Below are 20,494 nucleotides of genomic sequence, written 5' to 3' on the forward strand. Positions count from 1 at the left end.
TATATTACAGACCTGCCAACCTTCCTGCATAAGACGCAAATTACCCTACGCTCTCCACATTGACACGATAATCGACCGGACTTAAAGGCGAGCGCATATCCTCCTCCTCATTATTATTATTATTATTATTATTATTATTATTATTATTATTATTATTATTATTATTATTTATCATCATTTATTATTATTTATCATCATCATTACCATTATCATCAGTACTATTATTGTCGTATATTTCGATAATTATTAATTTATATTAGTTTTATTCACCATTATCAGTAGTTAACTTTGTTCTACTATAGTTTTTATGATATCAATGTTGTAACTTTTTTGTACTATTTAACTATGTTTTATTTGTATTACTGTGCTGGATTTTATTTGACCAACAGCTGTTCACCAGCACATAAATATCAAAAATAAATAAATAAATAAACATTACTATTATTATTACCATTATTATTATCACTACTATTACTATTATCAATAATAATAACATTATTATTACTATCATTATTACTGATTTTAATTACTATCATTATTACTGATTAATTACTATCATTATTACTGATTTTAATTACTATCATTATTAGTACTGTACTACTATCATTATTACTATTAGTAATATTATTAATACTATTATTACTATTATCAAAGATTATCATCACTAATTATAATTACTATCATTACTATTACTATTATCATTACTATTATGATCATAATTATTATTAATATTATCGTTATCATTACTATTATTGTCACTATTATCATCACTGATTATTATTACTATCGTTATTAGTACTATTATTATTCATTACTATTATCATCATGACTACTAATATTATTATCATTACTATTATTGTTATCACTTATCATTGATTCTAATTACTATCATTATTCATTACTATTATCATTATGACTACTATTATTATTATCATTACTATTATCATTATCACTATTATTATTATCATTACTATTATTATTATCACTTATCATTTATAATTCCTATCATTATTAGTACCATTATTTTCATTACTATTATCATTACCATTACTATTACTATCACTACTATTATTATTATCATTACTATTATACTATTATCACTTATCACTAATTAATATTATTAGTACTATTATCATTACCATTACAATTATTATCACTTATCACTGATTATAATTACTATCATTATGAGTAGGCCTACTATTATTATTACTATTACTATTATTATTACTATTATTAATATTTTTAATAATTTATCTCCTACCAAGCTCTCATATGCAGAATTTCATCTCTCGTAGGTTGGCGGTGATTTTACATGCACCGTTATAGTAAAAAATGACGAAGCTGTATTTCTTCGATATGATTGGACTAATATGGTTGATCGCATAATATAATTATACATACAATCAGATATAAGTGAAGATCACAGAGAAAGAACGCGTTAAAGAATTTTAAATGGCATTTCAACACAAGCTCCTCATCCTGAGTTTTATTTTTCCATTAAAAATCCATGAAAAAACGTGCTTAATATTATTAAGTTGTTCAAGTTTAAAAACTCTCCCCTGTAAACACAACATAGGTTAACGTAGCACGTTCTCTTCCTGTAGTATTCATATACTGTACACACATAAGCCTAAATACATATACACATACGTACACATTTACACATAAATTTCAAAGTTCGAGTAGTTTTATAACTGCGAAAGAGTTCGCGATTTACAATCAAGAATTATTCGAGTGCATTTTTATATAAGAAATTAAAAATACAAATGGAAAAAATTGGAAATAAGAAAATCCTCTATCTTTGATAAGCACCTTGCCTAGCTTCTACTCTATTCGACAGCGTTCCTATCTTGATTATGTTCACATACGAACATATTAAACTGTCTGAATGCCTTTCGGTGGGAGTTTATTTGGGTGAGACGGAGGAGCCGGGTTGCCAAATGTCTTGTACATGTTGATTAAGTTATTAAAGTGGCGGCTTGATGACGAAGACGGAAGCGCCTCAAGAACGCAGACACACACTGTGGTCGTACCTTGTTTCGTGTTTAAAATTAGAGAGACATTTCAGACAGGAAGACTTTTATTTTAATATGCATAGCCCCGGGCTCTTTCTAGCCCCGATTCAGTACAGATGTGTGTAACCGTCTGAATTATTTGATGAATATTAACATATTTTCATATGAGGTGCCATGTCAGGTTTATGTAGGCTAAATCTGACGGTTAATGTAACATTATTATTATTATTATTATTATTATTATTATTATTATTATTGTCGTTGTTTAGTCAAGTGTCCGAAGACATGTCTGACCTCACAAGTGATACCTAGAAGGCACCACTTAAGAGGCAACTAGACCAGGAGATAATGGGGAAGGGTTGCCAGTTCCTTCCCCCCCTCCTCCATTGCACACATCGCCGATTAGCTACATACTAGACCTACACTAATCACACTTCAGATGTATACAAACAATCTTCCTCTGTCACATACCGTCAAGTGAGATGTATAGCCTGATAATATTGTAGATGTATATATCAGCCAGAGCCACAATTATTCATTATTATTATTATTATTATTATTATTATTATTATTATTATTATTATTATTATTGCCGTTGTTTAGTCAACTGTCCGAAGACATGTCTGAAACTCACAAGTGATACCAACATGGCACCACTTATGAGGCAACTAGGCCAAGAGATAATGGGGAAGGGTGGTCAGTTCCTTTCCCCCTCTATTGCATACATCGCCGATTAGGTGCATATTAGGCCTACGCCAATCAGACTTCAGGTGGATACAAACAATCTTCCTCTGACACATATCGTCAAGTGAGATGTACTGCCTGATAATCCTGTAGATGTACTTACGTATCAGCCAGAACCACAATTATTATTATTATTATTATTATTATTATTATTATTATTATTATTATTATTATTATTATTATTTCTTTTTTTTTCATTTCATAGATTTTACATTAGCAGTGAAGCTTTGAGACGTGGAACAAGTCAAAATTTTACTAGATTACAATTACAATTTTTTTTAATTTCAATTTTTTACAATTTTTTGGCGAGATGTAGTGAGATGAGGTGAGGCCGAAGATTCGCCAACAGATTACCTGGCATTTGCCTTATGGTTGGGGAAAATCTAGGAAAAACCCAACCAGGTAATCAGATCAAACGGGAGTGAAGTGAAGTGAGGCCGAGGACTCGCCATAGACCACCCGGCATCAGACCAAACGGGGGATCCAACCCAAGCCCGAGCGCTGCTCCGGATCAGCAGCCCAGCGAGTCTGCCGACTGAACTACATCGATGTCTCTACTAAAAAATATACAGTACATAGCCAATCAGATTATTAAATTTACAAACCCAAATGATTATTCATCAGCTGTGCTATAAAATAAAGCGTGCGGCAAAACATGCTCCCTAATTTCAGGTTTAAATAAAAAACAGATGAATCAAAATAAGGAAACGTTATTAATATGAATGGTATCTTAACATGAGAATTTTTCATTTTTTGAATAACGTGTCTCTCAAGTAGTGTTCTTCACTATCAATGCATTGTTGAATGCGACTTCGGAAATTCTGCATCACTCTAACTAGCATTTCTTGAGGAATAAGACCAATTTCTTCCTGTACTGCATTTCTTAGGTCTGGCAAAGTCCTCGGCCGATGTTTGAACACCTCAGCCTTAAGTTGTCCCCGCAGAAAAATATCACAGAATGCAAAATCTGGTGATCGTGCTGGCCAGGGGACGTCGCCACGTGAAGAAATTAAGCGTCCGGGAAACATCTGAGCAGCGACAACGGAATTACCATTTAACCACAGCGTAAGCACGTTCTTCACCCGTCCACGTCATAGTTGGAATTCGTTATAGATTACAATTTGCACTAATTGAATGTCAATTCCGTGTATTAAATGTCCTATTCAATTATTGTTGTTTTGCGCATGTCATTTGGTACCACTATGGCAACGCATGTAAAACTAAATTTCCCTCTGTTTAGATACAATTCATATTAATACAGTTTCCTTATTTTGATCCATATGTTCTTTATTTAAACTTTAAATTAGGGAGGATGTTTTGCCGCACTCTTTATAATACATAGGAAGTAAGTTAATTCAATTTAAAGGCATAACCAATTCTATTATTATTATTATTGTTATTATTATTATTATTATTATTATTATTATTATTATTATTCAATATTCGAACATTTTTCGAATGTATCATACGCTGGCACTTTTCGAAAAAACAATATTAGAAAACATTACGGAACAGGGTTGCATTACATTACAGCATTAGTGCAGTTAGACAGTGACGAGATGGAAGGTGTCGCTGCTATTTTGTTTGCAATGAATGAAGGTCACGTCCACACGGTAATAAAAATTTCATAAATGATGTACACAATACATAGTCTACGTGCGGTTACATGCAGCCAGTGCGTTGAGTGAGCGGCGTATTCAATGATATGAGAGAGAGGAGAATGTGGCGCTGGTGTAGCTCACTGACCCAAGAAAAACAGTCGAGGAGCAGGCAGCGACCAGCTGACGACGACCCAGAACCAAGGCCGTGTGCTGGCCGCCCACACACACCGCGGCGCACCGTCTTCCGCCTTGCCTGCTGGATCAGTACTGAGGCGCTGCCATGCGGAGTGGCAAAAACAATACTACCTGGGTGGCATTGTGGCAAGCCAATTGTCGTGCAGTCGCATGATCTCTCAATAACGGGTATTCAAACTGTGGTTCGCGGTTCGCTGACCGAAAAATCGACCGACAGTTCTACAAACAGGATTCTACCGACTTGTTTTTTTTTTTTTTATTTATGTATTTATTTAATCTGACAGAATTAAAATCGTAGGCGCCGTAAGGCTTCCTCTTCGATCCTACCAGATAACTAAAGACAGAATGTCCATGCATTATCAAATGGCCAAACATGTACACTGAAGGAAAAAATATAAATATTGAAAATATGCTCTATCAAAATTGAAAATTACATGTTCTTTTTCGAATGGCACAAAGTATCTAAGAGTTATTTCCAAATTTTCAGCAGTCAAGTTCATGTGTTTTTAATTAGATATTTTACGACGCTTTATCAACTGCTAAGGTTATTTAGCGTCTGAATGAGATGAATGTGATAATGCCAGCAAAAATGAGTACAGGAAGGAAGAAAAGTAGTTCATCCAGTTACGTAAACTAGGAAGTATCGCGATATTCAGTTGGTAATTTTCATTAGGTTTTTGTATAATCAAAATATGTACTGTATTAACAATAAGTGTTTTTAGTCACGAATTGAGCTATCAATTCGAACGTATTCATTATGCAGTGTATATTATACTGTCTACAGCACATTAGCGTACAATATAGGGAATGAAGTTAAATTGAAAAATAATCATAATATGAATATTTAGACACAATTTTGAAAATGGTGGCCGTTCGTTTCGATACAGGCTTCAGTTCTTTTTTGCGTATTATCGCATTATAGACTATTGTACCTGATTCCAATTAGTAGTTTCGTCCTTCGTACTAATTTAATTGAATTTAATAATTTATTTATTTAATCTGGCAGAGTTAAAGCCAGTAGGCCTTCTCTTCCGCCCAGCCAGACTCTAATTCTAATTGAATACAATTGCTGACATAGTTATTACTTTAATATCTAGACCATAAAACAACATGAGAGTAAATAATGAAAGTTGGATAACTAGTAACTCATGTTGAAATAATTCTGTACGTATTCCATAAAAGAGTACCTTACGTACTGTAAATTCAATCTTCACTTCTGCCCGATCCGAAAAGATAAAATTACTCAGACATGCTATCTACTATCCGTCCAAGTGATTTTGTCGCAGAGTCCTAGAAAGGAGGGAAATCACGTGACAATTAACGAGGTCCCTTTATTTAAGTTATTTTAAACAGTTGTATAATATTACTCGTACGTAGACGTCCAATTCCTAACAGAAATTAATCTTTTCAGAAAAGAGCTCAAACAGTCCAGCCACTAGCCTTTACAGAGGAGCGAGCAGAAGCGGGTAGGGGAAACTGGGATACGACGACAGTACCTGTGCGAGAATATTCTCAATATTGAAAGCTCTTTAATCACTGGAAAACGCGAACATACTTCTGGAACGTAATATACTCACTAACTCAATACTGTTTGTGTTTACGACGACCGTAAGGCGACTTTGAATGTATACGCTTGGTTCTGTATGGAGAACGGTTGGAAATTTACTAGTAGAGGAGGTGGGAGTGAAGTACAGTACATTTAAAAACTCGGGTACAATAAAAATTGAAGTAAAAATAAAACGATGTCCCTATATAAGTAGACGTAGAGAATATATTAAACTAGATCTTCATTTCTATAATTAATTGAGTAACGTCTATTTTTTATATTTTATTAGGTTATTTTACGACGCTTTATCAACATCTTAGGTTATTTAGCATCTGAATGAGATGAAGGTGATAGTGCCGGTGAAATGAGTCCGGAGTCCAGCACCGAAATTTGCTCATATTGGGTTGAGGGAAAACCAGTAACGGCTATATACTAGATAATATATGTTACTAAAAACTGCAAAACTTATGTAAAATAGCGATATTGCTATTGAAACTCATGAACTTACGATAGATACGTTCAAGAAAAAGTATTTGGCATAAAAAAACACCATTCAAAGGGAGTATGTTTCATGACTATGGAAGCAAATAACTTTCAAAAAATCTGGTATTCTTCGTTGAAAATAAATCTAAAAAGAAATGTATTTGAACTTCTAATGAACTTAGTTTGCAGCATTTGCTGCACAAGCCACTAGTATTAATTAAATTTATCAGCATATTTTAGTTGAGCGATACAAAATATTGTACGATACATATCAAGTGGAATATTTCAATTTACAGGCATAAACAATGCCTTAGTTGTGTAGAAGGTATGAGTATGTAGAAATTTGGTTAACTCTGTTCGAAACCTAAAAAGAATCAGTGATTAAAATAGCCATAGTTGAGAGTTTTAAAATACGATATTATATTGTGTCAGACATCTCCCTTCAACTGTGAAATACAGTCGGGTAAATTTGCTGATACAGACAGACAGACAGACGAAAAAACAAATGTGAAAATCCACGTTTCGTTTATGAGCAATGTTTGAGAACGTTCATTGATGTGAGAGCACTGAAATTAATTTTTTATAGTCCGTCGAATAATGGGAAATTAAAAAGTTATTTCGTGTTCATGTGTGCTGTAATAGCCAGGACAAATACAGCAACATTCCCCAGCAGATGCTTGTAATCTGTCTCTACTTCTGAGTTTTGTATACGGTCGTAAAATTTAATAGCTCTGCGTCTACGATCAGGCAAGGACTGCCGAACAAATTGGTTATGAGATTTAGAAGGCGGTGGGCGTTAGAAATACACGGTACCAAAAACTGTGTAGGTCTTTCCTGAAAGATACAATGTCTTGTTCAGCTTACAAAATATTAGAACCTTTATGTGCCGGGAGGAGTAAACGCAGTTTTTTTTAACCTTCAATCAAATTCAACAAAGCAGTTTTAGCTCTGATCACTCTCTATTGAGAGATCGGGAGACCATGATTGTAAAACTGTGGGTTGCAGTTCTCTGATCAATAAAGCACGGTGAATTAAAAACAGAAAGTGTTTACTTTAAAAGTTGATTGTTTAAGCCAGGCATGTCAATTGATGCTCACAGGAGCAAGCGCGCGCTTTAGAGCCCAGGAGAGCCTGAGCGCTTTACAGCGGAAAGGAAAGAGACGGACGAAAGAGGTGGTATATGCCCCTTAGTCGAGCTATATTCAGGGATGGCCAGCACTGATTCAATAGATAAATGGAAGGGAACTTATTAAAACTGTATCCATGTTAATTTTTAGATTTGCCTGAGAAGTATAAGTGCATTATAAGAATGTAAGTTTTAATTTTAATGCTCATTTTTCACAAGTTTGATTTTTTTATTCAAAAGAAATATTTTCTCAACTTTTCGTATAGAAGAGTGAAATTTTTAGGTATAGACCTATTTATTTAGTAGCCTTACAGAAAGTTTTCGTAAATCTAATATACCGTATATACGTATTACTGAAGATAGTGTATTGAAAATTTTGAAAATATTCGCATGGAAATTGTTTGTAAGGAAATGAATTAACAAAGTAACTACTGTTACATCATAAGCAAAAGATACGTGCCCATGTGTTGTAAAAATGTCAGCTCTATAGCTTCAGCAGATTTCAAGAAAATAATTTAATATTCTGATGATAGGAAGTTGCTCACAAATATCACCTTAAAAGCATAATGCGATAAGAGTTTTGTTATGTAATATTAGTTACACTTAAAACAGATGCAGTACCTAAGTAACTTTGCTTTGTACTGTAATATTGTCTTGATTAGTTTATTGATTACTTTTGTAAGGCTAAAGACACTGTCAATGTAAATTCCAACTTATCATGTCATACTCAATCTCTTTCTTTGGAATATCACTTTCTTTATGAATGATGAGTTGTAATACAGTATAATATTATACTACTATGGAATTTAAGTGAATATTCCTTCTTAACTCTCTATTATGTTATTAAGATTTAAAACACAAGTGCAATATTAAGAAATTAGTGTTAGTACTTTTGTTTTACAGACAATATAGATAATATTTAACAGAAAGAAGCCATATAAAAATAACGACATAAAATTTCACGTTCCGTTTGAAGTTTGTGAACCACTGTTTTCTTAATCCAACAGGTTGCTTATTCATATACACAACCCTTCCTCTTTCCATACTTAGCGCTTGCTGCCCGCGCACGACGTCAAGGTCAGAAAAATGCGCTTGCTTTGAAATCACTGGTTTAAGCCATGGGAAAGTTGTGAAAATATAACAGACTGCATTTGATTTTGTCGTAGCTTAAGTTATACCCACAACTACATGGTTTTTTATTATACTCTTTTTCTACTCTTTTAATACTCGTATGTACTGGAAATTCTGATACATTGTCTTATCTTTTGAAAAAAAATAACTTCAGTAAGTAGTCATTAATAATAATTGAAGAGTGTAAATAAGAAAGATTATAGGAGTCATTTTCGTCATTTTTAAATGGCTGTAAAAACAGGTTGTAGGCCTATGTGTGAAGTCCGATAACCTACAAAAGTCATACGTTGAAATTCGAAGTGAAAGTAGGCCCTAGTTAATGTATAGAGTCACAGTTGTCATCAGTAGTAGACTATATGATTTGCATGGAGTAAAATGCCTCTCCTGAACAATTTCGTTCTGTGCACTTACAATCTTTGTTGTTTATACTTTCAATTATAGTACACGAACATGCAATGGTACAATTTGCTCTCTCCTCGTACATTTCAGATTTCAAAGAAATGTTGATCACAGAGGCTCAGATGTAGTAGAAGACACTATTACGAGAAATAATAAAGTTACTTTAAGTAGTATGGGTCTTGGGGCAATTTTATTTTTTTTTATGCTCGACCATGCCGAAATGTAGTAATTATACACCTGGTAGCAACCTTTTAATGGACCTCATTAAAGTACACCTATTCATTAAAGTTCAGGTGTTCCACCAATCAGAAGACACCATTGTAGCAATATGAAAGCGCAAGTATCGATTATTCTCGGATATGCAATCGAAAGACAACTAGCGAAACGTCACGGAGGCTGGAAATCCAGTACTGTCGCAGAAGGTTATGTTCTGTTACTATAATAATTAGCGTTAATTGTAAATAATATTCAAATAAATAAATACAATTTGTTATCTCGTTTTTCAATGTCTAAACCAATTTCAAGGTTATATCAAGATTAAACTTTATTTTACTCTCTAGATTATATCAAGGTCAATGACATTTGTTTCTAGGAAAAAATCAATACTTTCGCGTCTGCGCACATCTCACAATTTACGAGATATTGCACAAGGTCAGTTCCGCTCCCCAGTCATATAAGAACATGAATACTTATGAATAATTTCAAGTTAGAAATATGGTCGAGCATGAAAAGTCGTATGAAACTTGCTTATAATGGTAATTAAGACGCTCGTATGAAAATTATGAAAGTCGCTTGCGCTCGTTTCATAAACATACTCGCGTCTTAATTACTACCATTATAGGCTCGTTGCATAATGTACTATTATAATTTAAATTTTATTTTTCCCCTCACATAACGAAATGTAGATCAGAATAATTTTAATATTCATTCGAAGATTGTTCTATATCTGTGACCTATCACCACCACGACCACCAGCACCATAAAATTGTTACAAAGTATCTTTGTAAAAATAGTATTTTCCTATATAACTGTTTGTAAGCCTAAGAGAAATAGTACGTTTCTACACCCGAGAGACGATAATACAATGAATTCTAACCAATATAATATTTACATTTATCCTTCGGGCGAACGTATATTTTTTTTTCCTTGCTCGGCCTGTACTACAAAAGCCCTCAAGGATCAATATTAGGTCCCCTACTTTTTCTAGTGTTCATAAATGATCTTGCCCCCCTAATAAAAGATGTAGGTCATCCCATATTATTTGCAGATGACACAAATATAGTAATTACAGCCAATAACTCCAACACATTCCAATCTTCAACAGAGGAAGTTCTCTTCAAAATATGTGACTGGTTCTCAGTCAATAAATTAGTATTAAACTGTAACAAAACTAACATAATTCAATTTAAATCCTGTGCAAATTCAACCTCGCAAATCTCAAGCGCAATAATTAATAATAGATTCCTATTAGAAACAACAACAACCAAATTTCTTGGCTTAAAAATCGATAATGTGTTAAATTGGAAAAATCATATTAAAGAAATTACCCCCAAACTAAATTCAGCATGTTTTGCTATTAGATCTATGCAAAAGATAGTAAATATCAATACCTTAAAAACAATATAGGCCTACTTTGCATACTTCCACTCAGTAATGAGTTTTGGAATAATATTCTGGGGAAATTCCATTGATAGTAACAGTATATTCCTATTACAAAAAAGAGTAATTAGAATAATAGTAGGTGCCAAATCTAAGGAATCTTGTAGGATTATTTTCAAAAAACTACAAATAATGCCCAAGGCTTGTCAGTAAATTTTTTCATTAATAATCTTCCTCGTATGTAATCGTGAAAACTTTGTAACTAATTCAACAGTTCGCAGCATAAATGCATGTCAGAAAATGACTTTCATACTCCATCTGCAAGTGTATCGTGCTATCAAAAAGGAGTACGTTATATGACAGTAAACATTTTTAATAGCCTCCCTGTCGATATAAAAAATGAAACTCAAAATATAAGATTATTTAGGGCCAAACTAAAGAAGTACCTAATTTCTCACACCTATTCTGTAGGTGAATTCATGACATTCAATAACGCTTCATGAAATTGTTGTACTATTAGACTATATTGTAAACTTCCTCTGTAGCCTATATATTTCAACTAGACCGTGACTATAAATTAAGACTTTATAGTAGTATTAAGTTTTTTGACTTGTTCCATATTCTAGCTGTGAAGCAATGTATGAATACCATGGAATGTTAATAAATACAATACAATACAATCTAACTGACTATGTGTGTATGAGGGGAGATAGCTACCTTGTCAGCTGCTTTGTAAACACTGTATTATTCTGTATGTAGGTACTTAACTTGAGGTCCCGCGCCGTGGCTTCGCGGTCTAAGGCATCCCGCCTAGGACTCGCGTTACGGAATGCGCGCTGGTTCGAGTCCTCATGGAGGAAGAAATTTTCTCATGAAATTTCGGCCAGTGTATGGGACCGGTGCCCACCCAGCATCGTGATGCACTTGGGGAGCTACGATAGGTAGCGAAATCCGGTTGCGAATACCAGCTATAACGGCTGGGGGGATCATCGTTCTAACCACACGATACCTCCATTCTGGTTGGATGATCGTCCACCTCTGCTTCGGCATGTGGGCGTGAAGCCAGCAGCCGGCTGGTCGGTCTAGGCCCTTCACGGGCTATAGCGCCACGGATTATTATTATTACTTAACTTGAGAATATAATATGTAACTCAACTTCGAAGTCTAGTAATAAAATAATAGCGTAAATGTTAGCTCCTTTGTTTTGAATTATTCAATTTTGTAATTGAACGCTTGAAAAATACATAGGCCTACAGAATTAACCATAATACACGTTTAAAAAAACAGCAAACAATTTCAAGTGTATTGTAAAACACCATCGATGCTTTGTACGATGCTCAATAAGCTACGTATAATATTTCACGGTGGTCGAAAGAATGTTGGTAAAGAGTTCATTCGCTGTGTGCGAGTGGGTGGGTGGTAGATATACTGAAGTTCACGTAAGTTCAGTTCCCAAATAGCAAATATTTCCGTCTTGTCAGTGTTGCCAACTGTTACCAGATATCACCACATGTAGTAAAATCACGATCCTATGTACTGAATGACTTCTTAACTCACCGTACTTTACCCTTATGTTGGAAGGTTATTCTGAATAGTTTCAATAATAATTTTTAATGTACTGTATTTTCGTAGGCGAACTATATGAGAAATGGAGGAAATAAATCACATGAAAAGTGTGTTGCTATGTTCTATTTTTTTTTATTCCTTTACATTATTATTGCATTATTATTAGCATTAATAGGTTACTAGATGTAAATATACAACAAAGTATAGTACATAATACATTCAAGAATCAAATCTGTTCCTAGACAAATTATATTATTGTCACTTCAAAGATTTCACCGTACATTTACTTCCAAAAGGTAGATAAATTAATAACCAATTGACTTTTGATTGGAATTCGAATGAATCTCTGATTATCTTTTGAAATTAGTAAGGAAAGGACATGGTAAGGAAAAGTAAGGAAATATAATACAAATAGGCTAAAACTAAATAATAATAATAAATCAACTTACAAAAATAATTTTGCTCCTTAAAAGCCATAAGTAATTTCACTTCTAGACACCTCTTTTAAAGATTTCATTCGTTTGTTTGTTTGTAAATTGCTTAGTAATGTTACACTTACACAGGAGATTATGATAATAAAACTCATTTGTATTATTGTATTATTTCTGCAACTCCACGTCTGTCATTGAAAAAATGTATGATACATAACTGTGAAGTCTCTTTTGGCTCTTCTGTCCTAAATTTAAATAAGAAAAACAAATGATTCAAGAAATGTGAGATGGTGAAAATTAGGTACTCAATTAAAAATAATTACTACCAAGAGTATTTTATTAATTCTATACAAAATATGGATTACACAGAAGAGATGGTCAGAAAACAGATTTATACACAACATACAGCATAAAACGATCATCCAAAAACGCTTTTTGTACACAATAACATCTTTCAAACGAAGTAAAATAGCCGATAAGTTTAATAAATATTACGCTGATAACTATAATTAAAAATTATCTACAAGCTGTACAAGGGAACAAAATAGTGTATTGTTGAAATTAGGGGGTTTTGGTTTATTAGGTGTATTTATAATTTTAATTACTTTTTCTACAATTAAGGAAAAACTGAAAGAAATATTAAATCTACAATCTACTTTATATAACAACATTTAATGAAGAACTGAATATTACTATTAATTTAATAACGTAAGACCCAAAACATCTCCAAGTCTAGACAATACACATGCTGATTTTCTTAAACATGTTGGCAAACTCTATACTTTCATCTTGTAATCTCATCTAAAATACAATGTCTGTGTGGAGAAAATCTAACATAACATCAATTTTGAAAAGCAATTATTCAACTAATATCTTTTCGAGTTATCGACAGATACCACTTACTAGTATGATAGCCAAAATTATGGAAGAGATGATTTCATAGATTGAATTGGTTCCTGGAATCTAGTAACTAACTTTCATCTCATTGAGTTAACTTTAGAGAATTACATTCAACAAATGGACAGATTTTTAATTTTAGTCAAGATATTAAAGATATTTTAAACAGAAAACAAGACACCTTAGCAATTTATTTTCAAGGATCATATGTCTCTGTAGATATAAACCACTTAAGAAATTGCAAACTTAGGGTGTCCAAGATAAAATGTTACACTGGGTCAGTGACTTGGTTATTCGATTCATTGTCACAAATATGACAAATATATAAATAGAGACAGATTCATCTGGGCTTCCCACATTGTTGTTTTCAGGAATACATTTTCCAATATTAATGTCGATGATCTCACAAAAGAAATAGATCTTATGATAATCTCATCATTTGCAGATAATATGGTTGTCTAGAACAAAAAATCACAGTCCACAAATATTAATAAACTGAGCCAAAATCCCAACACAGAACTCAAACTTGCTCAGTTAAAGTAAACTTTACTAATAAAACACAATCCCAAGTTATATGAAAATGAATATTATATACGTTAACTTTAACAGATGATGTTAAGAAATGTGATATTTCTCCAGACATTTTAAAAATCATTATAAACGATAAATAATCTGGTCAGTCAGTGGCTACATACAGTATTTTATCCATGGATCCTGTTTATCAAGCCACAGATGTAGTGGTGTTGTAGTACAATACTAGTATATTCCCTTTTACAGGGAATTATATTCCAACAGTGACTAATTTTGACAGTGAAAATTCAGATACACTTTCAAGCTTACAAACTCTCCAGTATCTCATAAATTTGAAAAGGCTGTCATACTATCAGATTGAAAAACAGATATTCTTGCTATAGTATTGGATGTAACAGCAAGAAATCTCAATATTTTACAATGTTTTAAAATTTTACGAAAACTGGTCGAATTACAACAACAATTGGTACTTCAGTGGATCCCTGAACTTTATAGAGTGGGAGGTAATGAGGTAGCTGAAAGGTAGCAAAATTACTGTAAGGTTATCTATACCTGCATCTTACCACACTGTTAAAAGAATAACAAGATCAGAACATGACAATGTCATAACAAAAATCAGAATGCTTCTAAAGCAAATGAAAAAAACTGGATAATACTTTTCATTTCATTTATTATATTGCATAGATCTTACATTAGCAATGAAGCTTTAAGAGTTGGAACAAGTCAAAAAGTTTACAAGATTACAATTTTTATTATTTTACAATTTTAGGCGAGATGTAGTGAGGCCGAGGATTCGCCAACAGATTACCTGGCATTTGCCTTATGGTTGGGGAAAACCTCGGAAAACCCCAACCAGGTAATCAGACCAAACGGGGATGAAGTGAGTTGAGGCTGAGGACCTGCAACAGGCCACCTGGCAGCTGCTCCATGACGGGGAGAAAAACCAATCAGACCAAACGGGGGATCCAACCTAAGCTCGAATGCAGCTCCGAATCAGCAGGCCAACGAGTCTGTCGACTGAGCTACATTGGTGGCTCTACTAAAAATATAAAGTAAATAGCAATCAGATTATAAAATTAACAAACCTAAACGATTATTCATCAGTTAAGCTATAAAATGTAATACATAGCAAGTAAGTTAATTCAATTTAAAAGCATACACAATTCAATGAGTTGAAAAACTGACAATACATATCATGCAAATTACTTCAAATTACAAGCATAAACAATTCATCAATTGTGCTATACAGACTACTACTTAATTTAAAGCATATACATTTCATCAATTAAGCAAAACAAAAATGTAGTACAATACACAGTAAAAATAATACACATAATGTAATAAGTGAACTTCTATGAAAAACTACAGTGGCAGAACTCATACTATCACAGACCATGATTGCCTCAAACATGTACAAAGAACTGATATTTCATAATCCCCCATATGTCATTTCTGAAATCTCAATGAAGATATCGATAATTGTCTTGACTGTCCAACTTTACTCAACTTTCAGTCATCCTGCTAAATATTGGAGTGCAAGATAACAAATAACACCAACTGCTGAGCATTGGGTATCAATCAATCAACAATTTCATTACATTAAGAAAAAAAACTAAAAGAATTAATTGAATATAGATACAACACACAAAACAAGGCCACTTCAGAACAGTAATTGGCACGGCTCTGTTGTCTTAGGATTCTTATGTAGATTCAATTTCACCTGAAAGAACAAAGAAGTAGCAAGTTATGAGTAGATGTAGGTGTATGCCTAACCACAAGAAATAAGATAAACGGTTGAAATAATAATAATGGTCATAATAATAATCATAATAGTAATAATAATAACAGTAGTGGTGGTGGTGGTGGTGGTGGTGGTGGTGGTGGTGAAAGCCTAATTGTCTAAAGGTGTAGCCAACGCCTCCTCTTCTTCTGCGTCATCTTCTGAGTCGCTGCTGTCGGCATGATTAATGATGAATTCTTGTATTTCAGGGACGTCCTTCACTTCTTCGTTGAAATACTGCATTATTTTCTTCTCAGTATGTTTCACTTCGTTGCTCCAAATTTCTTTTGTCACCTATCACATACAAGGATTTACATATGGCAAATTGGCAAGTGTCTGAGAGTGTATGTGTGTTTGAATTCAGTAATACTTCTCTTTGACTTACCTTACTGAGAGCCTCCTTCCAAACAAATTTTGCTCTATCTAGACCTTGACCTGGCCGAGATACCACAGTTTTGTTATAATAGTGCTTTGACACAGACCACACCAGTTCTATGGGATTAAAAAAGGAGTGGTATGGAGGAAGTCTGATGACAATATGACCTTCATTTTGCAGCATCTCATCGACGACATACCTGTAAAAAATATATAAAATATAATTGGAGTTATATATTTGTAAATAAGGGTGGTGTGACCAGCCAAGCACCATGACCGAGATCTATTGTACTAATTGGAGCTAAGTAGGAGTAGTGTCTGAATATGAAAAGAATGCAGCTACAATAAATTTGAGTATTTAGTACCTCTTCAAACTGTTTCGATGGATAATGCATAATCTCTGAAGTTCAACCCTCGTTGCATTTTCTGGTGGTGATACACCATTCTGCCTCAACCATGACTGTAAAATATGAAAATTAATATTGCAATATAATATGAAAAGATAATGTCACACCATCAACTCTTATCATTTAGTTCAACAAATCTATTATATTCAATTGCAATCACCAGTAGTTGCTCTTTCCTCCACTTTGTTGTTGGCTGATTTTCCACAAGTCTGCTATGATATGAAGCATTGTCCATGACAATAACACATTGCCCTAATGTTCTGAGGCCAACAATCAACTGTGTTTCCACCCACTTCTCAAACACAGGCCCATTCATAGCACTGTGGTAGTCCTGACTTTTCTTTAAGTTACATGAAAAAATTAAATCAGCACCTGCAATAAAAATGATACATGGGCATACAGTTTCGTCACATGACTCCACAGTATTTAATTAAAGAAAATAAAACAGACAGATTTATTCATTTATTGCAATTACACCTCAGCCCATAAGACATAACATGAGATCCTCTTTGGTGAAAGGCTTTTCCAATTTCTTATTTAGTCGCTAACTTTTATATTTTTGTACCCTGTCTTAAAGAAATTACTCTTGCCAAATTTATGTACAATATCAATATGAGTTACCTGGTATAAATCCTTCTTTTGTTCCGGCATGAATAATAACTAATCTTCCACCCTCATTTGTAGGCCTACGAATAACACCTTTCACATCGCTGGACACTTCACCTGCTTTACTCCATGAATAAGTGGGTGATCCTATTAAAAAAAACAGAGAGAGAAAAGCAATTCACATTGAAACTCTTAAGAGACACTAAAATTTCAAACACAGCAAAACCGTTCAAGAATTTTATAACTAACCTCTAGTTATAATATGAAACTATTAATTGCTAAACATGTTGTTCTCACCTGAATTCATGACTGGTAGCTATATTAATTGCAATTTCATATTGCACATAAATGTTAATCTATTTGTTAGTAAAAAATTCAATCATTCAATGTCTCACAATACATTGAAACTTACCATTCATAAAAATCCAAGTCTCATCCAAGAATACTACGGGTTTAGGGTTCTTACTTACCACATTCCTTACATACTCCCTCAAAAAGCATGACCTTTTAAAACGAATAACTTCACTTTCCCGTACATGTGCATAAGGATCCCCTTTGCTCCATACAAATTTCATCTCTTTCAAAATTCTTTTCACCGATGATAGGGATCCTCTAAATAAATATGTTTCATAATTACCATTCATATGTTCAAGAACTTTTGCTGCTGTTACTACTTCCCCTGTAATAATAAATAAAAATTATGCCAGATTTTTATACATATGACTAATATTAAAATTACATTGCATAAATCAACACAATAATTCCTGTAAGTTCCCTACCTTTATGTAACTTGTCATAAATAAATCTCGCAATTGCATCTTTCGTAAAATCATCAGCATCAGTTACTGGACGTTTACGTAGTCTATGTTTTCCTGGTGTCACAAGTGGGGTCCTCTTCTGTGAATTGGTTATCACTCTCCTAATTGTAGCGAAGCCAAGCTGCAATAATAAACAATAACATAATGCTTCTAAAAATTGTTATATCATAAAATTCATGCATGACACCAACATTTAGGGCCATATGAATAGAAAATGATCAACATGTCAGGTTGAGTCTACGATAGGTTTAAGTGGGCTAATATTTAGGTAATTCTCCAGAAAACCTACATGAAAGACATAATTTTATTTTGTTTCACTGATTTCTGTGATATCTACATAGTGATGAACACGTGGTTTTAGTTCACAGCCACAAATACTTTCAGCACAAAAATCCTTTGCCACTTACCTGTATATTCTAATACAATGTTATTGTCCCTCCCTCAAACTTGTTACTAATTACCAATATGACATGCGAGAGGTCCAGGATGAAGAGAAATGATTAGTTTCCCAGTAGTGTGTCCTGGATCTCTCAAGTGTTATATATGTAAGAAGTAGATTGAATGGGGTAGCTTTTCTGAAGGAACATCACATTTAATATTACTTAGACAAGTCATGAATAAATTATTCAGTCAGAGTCAATGTTTCTAAGTTTATAGAGTACCCGGTTATTATATAAAACTGAATTATTTTTTAAGCACCATAACAGGCCAACATTCATGTAATATTTGCTGAAATATCAAGATAGTAATTACAACAATATGAATTGTATTTTCTTCGGTCGATGTGGCATGTAAATTGTGATCTGAACGGTTAATTTAATAGCAACACAGAAAACCGGAAATTTACTTTCGTGCTGTTTGATTATTTATTCGTGTAATTTGTAAATGTATTTAAGCTATCACCTACTGCAGTATTGCAGTATCTTAAATGTATTTTGTCTGGCAATATGAAATTCACTGACTTGATTAAACAGTTATTTTCTAGATACATAACCTAAAAATATGTTTTATTTGACCACATGAAATTATTAGTAGAAACTCCTAAAACTGAATACCACTTTGAAATATATGCTTAAGAATACTTACTCCTAATAATTTTGATATTCTGGTTATAGTTGCTGTCTCCGTTCGCATAATTCCTTCTTCATTATCTTCTTTCTTCAACTCATTATACATGTGAACTATAGATTCCTGAAGCGTACTCTGAATGGCACACATTTTCTTCCTTGGAGGAGTCACTGCCACGCTATTTCCTCTCTTTGACATTATTGTAATAAAAATCTAAACACGAAAGAAATTCATTAAAATGTGAAATGGTATTTTTATCAATTAGGCCTACCCACGTGCATTATCACACCCAAGTATAATATTATAACTAATTGTACTTATCTGACTATTCTTCAATTATAACCACAACGCAACACATAAAATAACTATTATGTATTAATATTAATACTAATATTAATTAATTATTAATAAGTTCGAATTTCACTATCTTTCAGTAACCGACTCAGAAATCTAGAACCATTCAGTTTTCAACAACGCCAGTACTGAGAATGCATACAAGGAGTATGACAGTAACACCAACATAACAGTTACAAAAACACTACCAGTTGCAGTATTTGCCAGTACCGAAATTCGAAACGAAGTTGGCAAAAGAAAATTCAACCTTCAAACTAGAAAATCACCATAATCCACTAGCATATGTAGTAATGGGGGAAAAATGGTTAGGTTTCACCCTTAGGGTATCAAGTTACCTGGTCTTCCCTATAGGAGAAAGGAAGGGCTCTGAAGGACGCGGTTTTTTCAAGGCTCTTCTTCGACCTTCGCTGTAGGGGAGGGTAGAAGCCCTACGCAGGATGGGCGGTTCCTCTCGAATACTTATGTCATTCCCACCTCAAAATTTCTCAAAAAAAATAAAGAAATAAAAAGAAAGAGGAAAACGTCCAGACGTGAATTGAGACGTTGGTTGGGAGGTCTTTTGTTGCAGGGGAAAAAAATACACGGCGTGGTTCCTCATAAACGAGCCACTTTTACTTATTTTCCTGAAGGTCTGTTTGTGGAAGCAGGTGTGGTTTTATTCCCTTAACAAGACATTGTCCAAAACATTTTTTTGACTGATTTATGTAAAAGAAGCACCTACGACGCCCGAATACATACGAAAAACAATTTTACTTGAAATACATTGAAATATACAAAACTATAAGCAAGAAAAAAAAAGTAATATATTATTTCCCCAGTTGT

At 33.4% G+C, this 20,494-nt stretch overlaps 2 protein-coding genes across 3 annotated transcripts in view; one reads left to right on the top strand and one right to left on the bottom strand.

Moving 5' to 3' along the window:
• Window positions 1-20,494, top strand: part of ptc (protein patched) — a 249,300-nt gene that overhangs the window by 19,935 nt on the left and 208,871 nt on the right. The window lies entirely within an intron of this gene.
• LOC138693015 (uncharacterized) lies at window positions 14,918-19,945 on the bottom strand. 2 transcript variants are annotated; one of them, XM_069816536.1, is made up of 8 exons: window positions 19,337-19,945; window positions 18,212-18,371; window positions 17,448-18,111; window positions 16,987-17,198; window positions 16,785-16,879; window positions 16,430-16,619; window positions 16,111-16,338; window positions 14,918-15,984 (listed from the first exon to the last, which is right to left on the bottom strand). In XM_069816536.1, the coding sequence occupies exons 4-7, from the start codon at window positions 17,140-17,142 to the stop codon at window positions 16,156-16,158; spliced, it is 624 nt and encodes a 207-aa protein (XP_069672637.1). In that variant the 5' UTR covers window positions 17,143-17,198; window positions 17,448-18,111; window positions 18,212-18,371; window positions 19,337-19,945; the 3' UTR covers window positions 14,918-15,984; window positions 16,111-16,155. The 2 variants fall into 2 exon arrangements, with proteins under 2 accessions (XP_069672637.1, XP_069672628.1); XM_069816527.1 differs by having other exon boundaries at window positions 14,918-16,338; window positions 19,337-19,944.

The sequence above is a fragment of the Periplaneta americana genome, chromosome 2, assembly GCF_040183065.1.
Source record: "Periplaneta americana isolate PAMFEO1 chromosome 2, P.americana_PAMFEO1_priV1, whole genome shotgun sequence".
NCBI lineage: Eukaryota > Metazoa > Arthropoda > Insecta > Blattodea > Blattidae > Periplaneta > Periplaneta americana.